The 12,157-nt window shown below is 45.3% G+C and overlaps 1 protein-coding gene across 3 annotated transcripts in view; it reads right to left on the bottom strand.

The window, feature by feature from the left end:
* Positions 1-12,157, bottom strand: part of ARK2N (arkadia (RNF111) N-terminal like PKA signaling regulator 2N) — a 144,493-nt gene that overhangs the window by 87,218 nt on the left and 45,118 nt on the right. Inside the window, exon 3 of one of the 3 annotated variants that reach the window (XM_068252240.1) lies at positions 3,501-3,686. The exons of the other annotated variants lie outside the window; for them this stretch is intronic. Within the exon in view, the coding sequence (XP_068108341.1) occupies positions 3,501-3,686 (186 nt within the window). The remainder of the gene's footprint in view (positions 1-3,500; positions 3,687-12,157) is intronic. 3 annotated transcript variants of the gene reach the window in all.

Genomic DNA, 12,157 nt, shown 5'->3' with positions numbered 1-12,157 from the left:
ATACCTCTTACTTCAGTTCCCCTTTAAAGACTGATATGGAGGCCGCCATATTTATTGCCTTCTAAAAAAAATGCAGCTCACCTGGCTATCCTGTTGATCCTCTGCCTCTAATATTTGTATAGACCCTGAACAAGCATGCAGATCAGATGTCAATTTCAGGTGTGTGATTCAGACACTACTGCAGTCAGAGAGTTCAACAGGATAGGCAGGCAACTGGTACTTTTTAAGAGGAAATATGCCAGTCTCCATATCCCTCCCACTCCATAGATCCTAAAAAAACAGACTTGTATATATAAAAAACAAAAACATACTGTACATCTGATATCAGATGGAAAATATTTGCAAGACTTACTTGGGCCAAACTCACCATAGCGAGGGCCACAGATAGGTGGGGCAGTTGACCTGTACCTCTAGTGGGATAAGGGTGTTGAGTTTAACTTTTGTACTTCAGCATAAAATTTAGGTACCAGTAATTTTAATAAAGAAAAAAAAAATACACCCATCAATGGCCCAATATAAACCAGGTAAGGGCTGGAAGATGTGGCCACCCAATACACTTTAATGAATCCTGGCTGGATTTGAAGGAATGAGTGTCTAGCAGCTGCTGGACAAACGGTGATGGTGACAATGCATTACTACAATCTATAGCACAATGGGCTCTATTCACAAAGAGCCAAATTTTCCGCAAAATTTTACCGCTATATTCCCACCAGCGGTAAACTCCGCATTTTTTCCACATTCACTAATATTTTCCGCATGTTTTCCGCATGCGGGAAAAAAGATGCGGAAACAGCCATTATTCATGCGGGAATCGTGCGGTAAAAAGGTCGCATGAAAAAGTGTTTAAAAAAAAATAAAAAATTAAAGTCCACCAAGCACAGCCCTTAAGCCTCCACACTTCATTAAAGTCAATGGAATGCGGAATATATCACCTACTATTTGTAGGTGATAAAAAAAAAAATAAATAAATAAAAAAAAAACGGTAAATAACGACGAAATGATGCGCCTGAACATTGAGAATTGATTTTTTATTGCGGAAAATACCGACTTTCGCGGAAATTTTTCCGCATGAATCCCGCACTTTTTCCGCATGCGGAAAAAACATGCGGAACATTGAGAATTTCAACTTGACGGTATTTTGGTCGCAAACTTCCCGCATGTGCTTTACCGCATGCCGGGAAGTCTTTGAGAATAGAGCCCAATGTCATTTTAAAGCATAACACTTTAGCAGCCAATTTAGAGGCTGGCAAGTAGTCCAGGCCAATTTATTTAATTATTTAATTGCCAATTAATTTAAGCATTTCTTTCATTCCTTTTTACATTTCCCTGCTTCTAATTAGTACTGCTGTAATGAGCATTTATGGCCACTTGTCACTAGGAGGCAGTATGAGACAATAACAGAGAACATCTACTTTCAGTTACTATGTTTTCTGAAGAGTGCCAGGTAGTGTAGTATTTCCAGGTAACTAAATCGTGTGTGAAACAAATACTACTTACAAACCTGGGTTGCTATTTGGCAACCACAGTATTGGGCGGGTGGAGCATTCCTTCTCCACATGGATTGGGTATCCTCTTCAGGATAGGTTGTATTACACTCTAGAAAAAGGACCACTGGTCTTACCTCAGGTAGGAGGTTTAAGGATAATAATTTTATCGGACTAAGCGCTCCCAGTCCAGTACAGACCCTGTACTGTAGACCTGAGGAAACGGGAAGGTCCTGCGAAACGTGTCATCCTTCACTGCATCTAATAAAATTATTATCCTTAAACTCCCTACTTGAGGTAAGACCCACATTTACCTATAGCATACTACATTGGGGTTTCTTCTCCCATTTTGTGTCTGTAGCCCTTTCACTTCAGTTGTCCTTTCAAAGAAAACCCAAGGTGTTTTTTTTTGGGGGGGGGGCGCAGATGGGACACAGAGGAATGTTCTTTGCCTCATATCATGCCTCTGTGGACCCACACTGCCGCGCTATAGCCCTCCAAGATTAGCGACAATATTTGTTGATATCTCGGCGGTAAACATTTGGGAGAGGGATTCCCTGTTCAAAACGCGTTCCTGCAGGGTCTCCAGAGCGGCCACTGGGAAGCTTTCTCTCCCTGGCAACGCCTCCTGCCGCTCCCCCGCCTCCCTGCGGTCTGATGAGATAATAAATCTCCCTTTCCAGCATCGTGACCCAAAGGTCACAAAAGTAAAAGTGGGCCAGTGCGGCCCACAGGAGCGGCTGTTTTGGAGGCTACCTGGTCCGCTCTGCCCCCCGGATCAGGTAGCTTAGTTTTGTTTTGAATTTCATGAGCCCACCTCGGGCTCTCTTTGGCTTGGTGCACACCAGAGGAGTTTTTCTGAGCGTTTTGAGTTTTTAAATCTGCTGCTAATGTTATCCTATGTGTCTGTGCACACTGGAGCAATGAGGTTTTGTAAAAAACCCCATAGCATTACATTGGGAAGAGCTTTTAGGGCCCATTCACACTAGAAATCGCTAAACGCTAACGCAAAACGCTGAGCGTTTTTCTGGAGTTTTTTCCTAGCGATTTTTCACTGTATAGAGAGGGTTTTTCCAGCGATTAGCGTTTTGCGATTTCTACTTCAATTCAAATACTTTTATTGAAACGCTAATCGCTCCAGAATCGCTCAGAAAACGCTGCATGCAACGCGTTTGCGTTTCAGCAAATCGCTAAACGCTTAGATGAGAACACTTCCATACACTTTCATTGTGCACACATTTTTCAAATCGCTAGCGATTTTCAGCAAAGCTGAAATCGCTCTGAAAACGCACAAGTGTGAATGGGCCCTTAGAGGTTTCAAAAGCTCTTCCCAATGTAATGCTATGTTTTTTTTATTACAAAACCTCATTGCTCCAGTGTGCACAGACACATAGGATAACATTAGCAGCAGATTTAAAAACTCAAAACGCTCAGAAAAACTCCTCTGGTGTGCACCAGGCCTTTAAAGAGAACCCGAGGTGTGTTTAAAGAATGTTATCTGCATACAGAGGCTGGATCTGCCTATACCGCCCAGGCTCTGTTGCTATCCCAAACCCCACTAAGGTCCCCCTGCACTCTGCAATCCCTCATAAATCACAGCTGTGCTGTGAGGCTCTGTTTACATCTGTAGTGTCAGTCTCAGCTGCTCCCCCGCCTCCTGCATAGCTCCGGTCCCTGCCCCCGTCCCTTCCCTCCAATCAGCGGGGAGGGAAGGGATGCAGGCGGGGACTGGAGTTCTGCAGGAGGCGGGGAGAGCAGCAGACTGACACTTTAGAGATAAACACAGCCAGCTCTGACAAGCTGTTTGTCAGCAGCATGGCTGTGATTTATGAGGGATTGCATAGTGCAGGGGGACCATAGGGGGGTTTGGGATAGCAACAGAGGCTGGGCTGTATAGGCAAATCCAGCCTCTGTATGCAGATAATATTCTTCAAACCCACCTCGGGTTCTCTTTAAACAGAAAACTAAACCAGAGACTTTTGCTTGGACTTCCTCCTGGGATGAGACAGTCCTCACCTTGCTCGTCCCTCTGCCTGTGTATCAGGGATTTCCACTCCGGCGTCACGATCTTCCCAATCCTCCTCCAAGACCGCTTCGTCTTGTGCAAGTCCCTGTATGCCGGTACAGCCGGATCATACAGCTCCGGATGCTCTTCCACCGCTTGTATCAGGAGCCAGATATCCAAACTGGAAGACGCACGGTCTAAAAAGAAAAGCAGAAAATCTCCTGCAAAACAAACACTGGGAACGATTTACTGAGGGCTCTCCAGAGACCTCCAACCCTCCGGCCAGTGAAGAAATCACAAACGATTCAGACAACCCACACTAGATTGCTTTAAAAATAAGTTGCCAGGTGTAAAAAAAAAAAGCATCCTTCACCTGGGTCACACAAACACTGGAGCAAAGCAGAAACCACTACATCATACATGTCAAACTCTGGCCCACAGAGACATCAAATTTGGCCCTCAAGTGGTTTTCCCTCTTTGCATTATTTTTGGCCCACTGCAGACCACCAGGGAAGCTGTATTAGGGGTGAAGGTCTTGATCACCAGGAAAGCTATATGAGGAAGGGAGAAAGCATTATACACACCAGTGAACTGTTTAGGGGTGTGAGGGGGGACCACTAGACACCAGGGATATATTTTGAGGTGGGAGGGGAACCACTAGACCCAGGGAACTGTACAGGAATTGGAAGGACCACTAGACACCAGGGAACTGAACTGTGTAGGGGAGGGAGGAGGGCCACTAGACACCAGGAAACTGTAGGCCGGGGGAGGGGGGGCTAGACACCAGGGAACTTTTATAACTTCAACTTAGTCACAGTGATCAATTTTGGCCCACTTTCTGAGTTTGACACCCCTGCAATACTTTAAGCATTTTTTTCCAAGCAGATTTGGTAGATGGCCAAGGAGGTCCAAATAAATCCATATTACAAGAACATTTAAAACAAACTGTAAAGGGTTTATAATTGGGCCAATTGCATGCACTTCCTAATGGTGTGGGTTGTTTAAAAGACAACTGAAGTGAGGGGAATATGGAGGCTGCCACATGTGTTTCCTTTTAAACCATACCAGTTGCCCGGCAACCCTGCTGATCTATTTGGCTACAGTAGTGTCTGAATGACACCAGAAAAGCATGCAGCTAATCTTGTCAGCAATATAGCCAGTCAACTGGTATTGCTTAAAGGGAACCCGAGGTGAGAGGGATATGAAGGCTACCATAATTATTACCTTTTAAATAATACCAGTTGTCTGGCAGTCCAAATAATCCTGTCTAACTGATCCTGTGCCTCTAATACTTTAAGCCATAGACCCTGAACAAGCATACAGCAGATCTGGTACTCTAACTCAGGTTTTACTGGATTAGCCATATGCTTGTTCCGGGGTTTTGACTCAGAAACTACTTATGCCAGAAGATCAAGAAGGCTGCCAGGCAACTGGCATTGTTTACAAGGAAATAAATATGGCAGCCTCCACATTCTTCCCACCTTGGGTTCCCTTTAAAAATAAATAAATATGGCACCCTCCATATACCTCTCGCTTCAGTTGTGCTTTATTATCCAAGCTGCACACAACCTGCAATAACATTTGCACCTTCGGTTGGAGATATGGAAACACCCACCAGAGGTGGAGCTCTCATTTACTACGGCACAGTATAACAAGCAGGAAGGGTGGGAGGAGCTTCAGACCCATACACTGTCCAACCACATGGTCTGATGAGTATGGGGGCGGTGATAGCAGAGAATTGTTGCAGCACTGGGGCTCTTTAATTCCTTTTTTTAATAATAATTCCTTTTTCTGTACAGCGCTTTTCTCCTGTCGGACTCAAAGCGCTTGCGATGCAGCCACAAGAGCGCACTCAGTAGGCAGCAGCAGTGTTAGGGAGTCTCGCCCAAAGAACTGCTTACTGAATAGGTGTTGGCTTACTGAACAGGCAGAGCCGAGATTCAAACCCAGGTTTCCTGTGTCAGAGGCGGAGCCCTTAACCATTACACTATCCAGCCACCCTTCACACTAGGAGCCAATCCATGCGTTTTGACGGATCTCTCCTAGATTGCATTTAGAGAGGTAACATGAATGTCTATTTGACTTTCATGTTAGCTTTCACATTAGAAGAAGCTTTCCAGAGTGTCACGTTTTAAAGCGTCTGGAAACTTCGCAACATCCAGTGCCTGCGTTTCGTAACATCAGTGTCGCCACCGCAGGTCATAACGTGTGCACAAAATCTGTCCACGCATGCGTTCTGTGATGGAAAAGAGCCCTTAGGTTAAGTAAGGGCAAAGGGGTGGAAATAAATTGGGATCCAAGGAACTGAAATTGGCTTACAACATATTACTAATGCAGTTTCAAGCAAAAACTTTAAAAATAAAATTTCAGCTATAGAGGGCTTGCACAGAGCTAAAGACACCTTTGTGCATGACAAGGGGAAAATCCTTACCACTTAAAGGACAACTGAAGTGAGAAGAATATAGAGGCTGTCACTTATTTCCTTTTAAACCATACCAGTTGCCTGGCAGCGCTGCTGATCTGTAAGGCTGCAGTAGTGTCTGAATCACACCAGAAACAAGCATGCAGCTAATCTGGTCAGATCTGACAATGTCAGAAACACCTGATCTGCTGCATGCTTGTTCAGGGGCTATGGCTAAAAGTATTAGAGGCAGAGGATCAACAGGATAGCCAGGCAACTGGTATTGCGTAAAAGGAAATAAATATGGCAGCCTCCACATCCCTCTCGCTTAAGTTGTCCTTTAAAGTGTACCAGAGATAAACGCTATTAAAAGTTTTATACATACCTGGGGCTTCCTCCAGCCCCACCCGCACGGATCGCTCCCACGCCGCCGTCCTCAGTCTTCTGTGGCGGGTCCCATAACTTTGGCCAGTCTGCACAAGCACAGTACTGTCGGAAAATATTACTGCGCAGTACTATTCTCCGGATAGAGACGCAGAGAGCACACTGTGCTTGCACAGACTGGCCGCAGCTGCCTGAAGTTCTGGGACCCGCCACAGAAGACTGAGGACGGCGGCGTTTGAGCGATCCGTGTTGATGGGGCTGGAGGAAGCCCCAGGTATGTATACATTTTTTTATAGCGTTCATCTCCGGTTTCCTTTAATAGGAGATGAATTTGAATTACTCCTGTCCTAGTTTGCTGGATCACTCAAGACATCTCCACTGGAGTTATATATATGGAAATCTCTGTTGATGACTCAATAAATCACATCCACTGGCCCATGATCCACAAACACGTCTTTAGGACATGGGCTAACGTCCCTACTGGGCTTCACAAGAGCATTAGGGACCATTTCCCAGTGTAACTGGCCTTCTCCAAACAGAAGGCGTTTGTGAAAATTCAGCTTTAAATGAGTGACTGGTTACCCACAATGCATCAGTGATTGTGCAAATGATCTCTTTATGCCCCTAAAGCCAGGCTGTATCCAGACCTGCTGGTGTATAGCACGCCTATAGCTTTACATTTTACAGAGCCACATCAACCCAACATGCAGATAGCCTGGTGTCAGGGGCGTAGAGATAATTTGCATATTCAGTAGTGGTGCATTGTGGGAGACAACCGTCGCCCACTTAAAATGGATCCGAGATGAAAAACTAACTATAACAAGTAACTTGTCTATAGATCTTATCTAAACTTTATTTAACGCATCTACAGTATGTCTTTTGGATTAATAAAATTTGTTATGGATTTTTAAGTATAAATGTGTGTTGAGTACATTAATATTGTGCAATTAACTTAAGATAATACAATTGGACACATATGTTCCACTGTCCCTTTGCCACTTCCGAAAAAATTTGCATAGTTTACACAGCATATCTGGCTGCAAACAGCTTCAAAAGTTTATGATTATTTATTCCTCTGATACAATGAAAGGGAACTGAGCACATTCTCTTTCAATGGAATCTCTCCTGGCATAGAAGCTGCCATGTTCCCCCCTCCCCTTCTCACATTCCTTATTTACAGAAGTCAGAGATGCTATCTTGACACATTGACACAAACTAGGTCTTTGAAGAAACAGTCCTAATTACTAACCCTCTTTGTTGTCTAATAGCATTGTTTACATCTTGGTAATTAGCCCAATAAAACAATTAGGAACCTGAAAGCTCTGCGGCCGGGGACGGCCGGGCAGCCCTGCTGAAACAGGGTAATTAATCTACTTTGAATGTAAAATACAAGGTAAAATGAAAGTTTATTTTAATAATGAAACAGATTGTCGGCATGCATTTTTCATGTGCTATAGAAATGTCCTGAATGATAAAGGTGCTCGGTTCACTTGAAGGCAACCATGTTCTATTTGTCACATTGTCACTGGCATTGGAGATGCTATCAGCTTGCCTGTGTGTATTTGTCACATTGTCACTGGCATTGGAGATGCTATCAGCTTGCCTGTGTGTAAATTCAGTCCCCTCTCCTCCTCCCCTTCTGCTCTGAAATCAATGGCTAGCAACCTCCTCCTCCTCCTGCCCAGACTGAGCTCCCATAAGCCCTTGCTACACTGCCAAGGCACTGTGAAAACCTGTGGGCGAGGCTTGTTTAGTTTATAGGGAATTAGAGTATTAAAACAAAAGTAGTATTTGGCTTGAGGAATGCCCTATAAACTATATGAAAGGAACACAATTATGCAATGAGTAAAAGTTTATCTAGGATCCACTTTAAAGAGACTCTGTAACATTAAAAACATCCCCTGGGGGGGTACTCACCTCGGGTGGGGGAAGCCTCCGGATCCTAATGAGGCTTCCCACGCCGTCCTCTGTCCCACGGGGGTCTCGCTGCAGCCCTCCGAACAGCCGGTGACAGACCCGAATGTCAATATTTACCTTTGCTGTCTCCAGCGGGGGCGCTGTGGCTGCTTTCGGCTCCGAACTACACGGAAATACCCAATCTCAGTCGGTTCCGCTCTACTGCGCAGGCGCCGGAAACATGCGCCTGTGCAGTAGAGCAGACCCGACGGCGATCGGGTATTTCCGCCTACTTCGGAGCAGACAGCCGTCAGAGCACCTGCGCAGGAGCCGGGAAGGTAAATATTGACGTCATCTTTCACGGAGGGCTGCAGCGAGACCCCTGAGGGACAGAGGACGGCGTGGGAAGCCTCATTAGGATCCGGAGGCTTCCCCCACCTGAGGTGAGTACCCCCCAGGGGATGTTTTTGATGTTACAGATCCTAAAGCTGAATTATCGCAGATACCTTCTGTTTTAAGAAGACAAACTACATTGAGCGTTGGCTTTTTAGTAGGAGTGATTTGGGGTCTTTTTTAGTCCCCTATACTTTCCTAGTGGTTCTGGGTCACCCCGAGTTGCTTGGGTATTTTCTGCTGGACTATTTCCCATGACGCAAGATTAGAAACGCAAAACCAGATATTTACTCCTATACAAAAGTCTTCATAACCAGACACTAAACAGAAAAGGATTTGTAAAGTGCTCTCCATCAGGGGTAACCGATATTCAGATATCTGTAAAATGACAATGTTACTTTCATGACGCTCTCTCTAGGTTATTTCCACCAGGATGAGAATCTGCTTAAAATGTCACACAGCTGAAGACAACATATGCTGTATGGAAATATCAGAAGGAAATTGTTGGATTTCAATGCATATAAACTGAAATTCCCATATAAAAGAGTGCCTGGGGTAACCGCACACCAATACAGAGAGAACACAAACTCCATGCAACTAGCTTCCTGGATAAAATGTGAATCCAGCAACCCCAGTGCTGCGAGGAAAGAGTGTAACCACTTACCATGAGCCAACTTTTCACTGCCCTCTCCATCTTGGCCTGCTACTAGAGAGTCAGGCAAAAACAAGGTTTTTTTTTATTTGAATACAAAAGCTTACAGACCACAAAAAAAGAAACCTGTAAGCAGGCAAGTCTTTTCACACGTCATACGTGAACATACGTAATTGTACCTTAGTAGAGACATTTTGATGCATGTACACTTTGGGGTCAATTCATAAAAGGCTGTGCGGTAAAAAAAAAAAAAATCTGGTTGGGAAAATACAGCATTCAGTATTTTAGACTTGTGTGTGCCAATTCATAAAGATTTTCACAGCTGTGGTAGAAGTGCGGGGATTTACCTAACGAAACTGTCGGTAACATGAGAAGAGTAGCTGGCTGAGTTGTTACATTTGCTGTTCTCTGTGCAGAAACCGCAATACAATAAAAGAGGCATCCCAACTTCAATCTAGATGTGCATGTTTTGTTATACTGCCTCCGCTTGCCCTGAATCTGCTCTGAATCCATTAGTCTTTCTAAACAATCTAATTGCCACAGCTTAGAAGAATGTCAAGAAATTTTACAAATGCAGGCTTTGTGATGTGAAACACTCATCTTAAAAGCAGGAACCCAAGAGGTTAAACCCACAGCCTAAGGTACTCAGGGGAAGCCTTGTTTGTTCCGCTCTCCCTGCTGCTGCCTGGGGGGAGATTTCACTGCTTCTGCTTGTGAGTCTCCATTAACTTTGCTCTTATTGTTCTCTTATCACCTCTTCAAAGCAGGTGGCATTCTTATATATGTTACGGCCAGAACCCGAAGTCTGGCGACTTCGGGTTCTGGCCAGTCAGAATGCGAAGTGGCCAGCTAATGCGGCCAAAGTAAGAAACGTGCATGAATTTCGGACTTTGGCCGGCCAAGTCCCAAAGCGCACCTCTCCCCACTGCTGCAAGCGTCCCTCTGCTCAGCTGCAGTCCCCCGCTGTGTCCCTGCTGCTGCCGCCGCCTTCCCCGTAGTCGTCCTCCTCACCCCTCTCCTGCATGGACCCGGGGCTGGCCTGTATGCTGCCGGTTGCAGCCTTCGTTTTCCCCGCACAGCCGCTCCATCTATCCCGGCTCTGCTCAGCGCTCAAGTACGCGCTGTCCCCGCTGTGTCCCTGGCTGCTGCTGCCTTCCCCTAAGTCCTCCTCACACCTCTCTTGCAGGGACCAGGGGCTGGCCTGTATGCTGCCGGCTGCAGCTGATTCCACCTCCGCCCTCACAGCTCTTCACGTCGTAGACCTGAACTCTTGGACAGGGTAAAAGGAAAACAGAAAAGCACCCTGTATGTATTTAGAGAGCTTCGCCTGTCTAATTTAGAGACTTTAGCCTGTCTAATTCCCCTTCCTCTGTCACTAATCACATGCCGCCCCCCCCCCCCCCCCCAGCAAAGCACCCACAGCCATGCACAGCCCCCAGAAAAGCCCCCCAGCCATGCAAAGCACCCCCAGCCATGCATCCCCCCCCCCCCCCAGCAAAGCACCCACAGCCATGCACAGCCCTCAGCAAAGCACCCACAGCCATGCACAGCCCTCAGCAAACAACCCCCCCCTCCAGCCATGCACAGCCCCCTAGCAAAGCACCCACAGCCATGCAAAGCACCCAGCAAACACCCCCCAGCCATGCACAGCACCCAGAAAAGCCCCCCCCCCCCCAGCCATGCATCCCCCCCCCCTCCCCAGCAAAGCACCCACAGCCATGCACAGCCCCCAGGCAAAGCACCCACAGCCATGCATCCCCCTCATCTTTGACTAATCACCACTGTAATTTGATCTCTCCCCTGTGTCACCTGACTGCCACAGCAGAGCAGCTAATTTAAAAGCACATGATGTTAACAATATGTCTGCTACCAAGAAAGCAGGACGTAGACACACTGCAGATTTATTGCAGGATTTGTATCAGCTGTAACTAAGAAATGCTTTTCTTAAAAAAAGATTTTCATGCTGTATCTTTCAGAGCAGAGAGGAAGTTCCATTCATGGTGCTGGGATTTGTATGTTTTGGACTTTGGCCGACTGACTTTGGCCGGTTCTAGAACTGGCCGGCCAATGTCAGAAATTCACAGCATTTTGGACTTTGGCCGACGTCAAATCGGCCAGTTCTAGAAACGGCCGGCCAATTCTAGAATTGGCCGATTTCTGGTTTTGGCCGTAACATATATAAAGAACACAAGATGACTGGGACCTGACTGGACAAAACAACTTCTCATCAATATAGCACCAAGTGTTAATAAGATATTTAAAAAATAAAAAAAATAAAAATAAAAAAAAAAGCTTCCTAAAACTTAAACAAACAAAAAAAAAAAACAACTGTGCCTCCAGTAACCAGTGACACTGAACAGCAGATTAACTTATCTGAATGCAACAATTATTGAAATTGCTTATATTTTAAAATATTAATTTATAAATTCAGTGTTTGCCCATTGTAGAATCTTCCCTCACTTTGATTTACATTCTGAAATGTATTACATGGTAACGACATCTTTACTGCTGGCAGGTGCATCACTGCAGAATGTTTGTTTACTTTTGTTGTTTGTTCTGAAATGAGCCAAAACCAACATCTTGTCTCCCAGAATGCACTGGGAGGAGGAGGCTGCATAACTAAATAGCGAGACTAAACATGACTGGGAGGCCGGGGTTATAACAACATATAGCTACCGTATATAAAGATATAAGAAGTATTTCTGATGCTGAAAAAAGGAAAATATAAAAGTGAGTATCCTGAATAATTTACTACATTCTATGTGCCGTTATGGTGCCTTTCTAAAAGATTGTCTTTGCGAAAAGTTTAAACTTTAAAATACATCTGTACACATACATATAAGACAAGACACAGAACATTTATATTGCGCTTTTCTCCTGGTGGACTCAAAGCGCCAGAGCTGCAGCCACTAGGGGGCGCTCTATAGGAAAAAGCAGCGTTA

Source organism: Hyperolius riggenbachi, chromosome 1, assembly GCF_040937935.1.
Source record: "Hyperolius riggenbachi isolate aHypRig1 chromosome 1, aHypRig1.pri, whole genome shotgun sequence".
In the NCBI taxonomy this organism is placed as follows: Eukaryota; Metazoa; Chordata; class Amphibia; order Anura; family Hyperoliidae; genus Hyperolius; species Hyperolius riggenbachi.
Note: the sequence above shows the minus strand (reverse complement) of the source record. Positions and strands in the feature narration are given on the sequence as shown.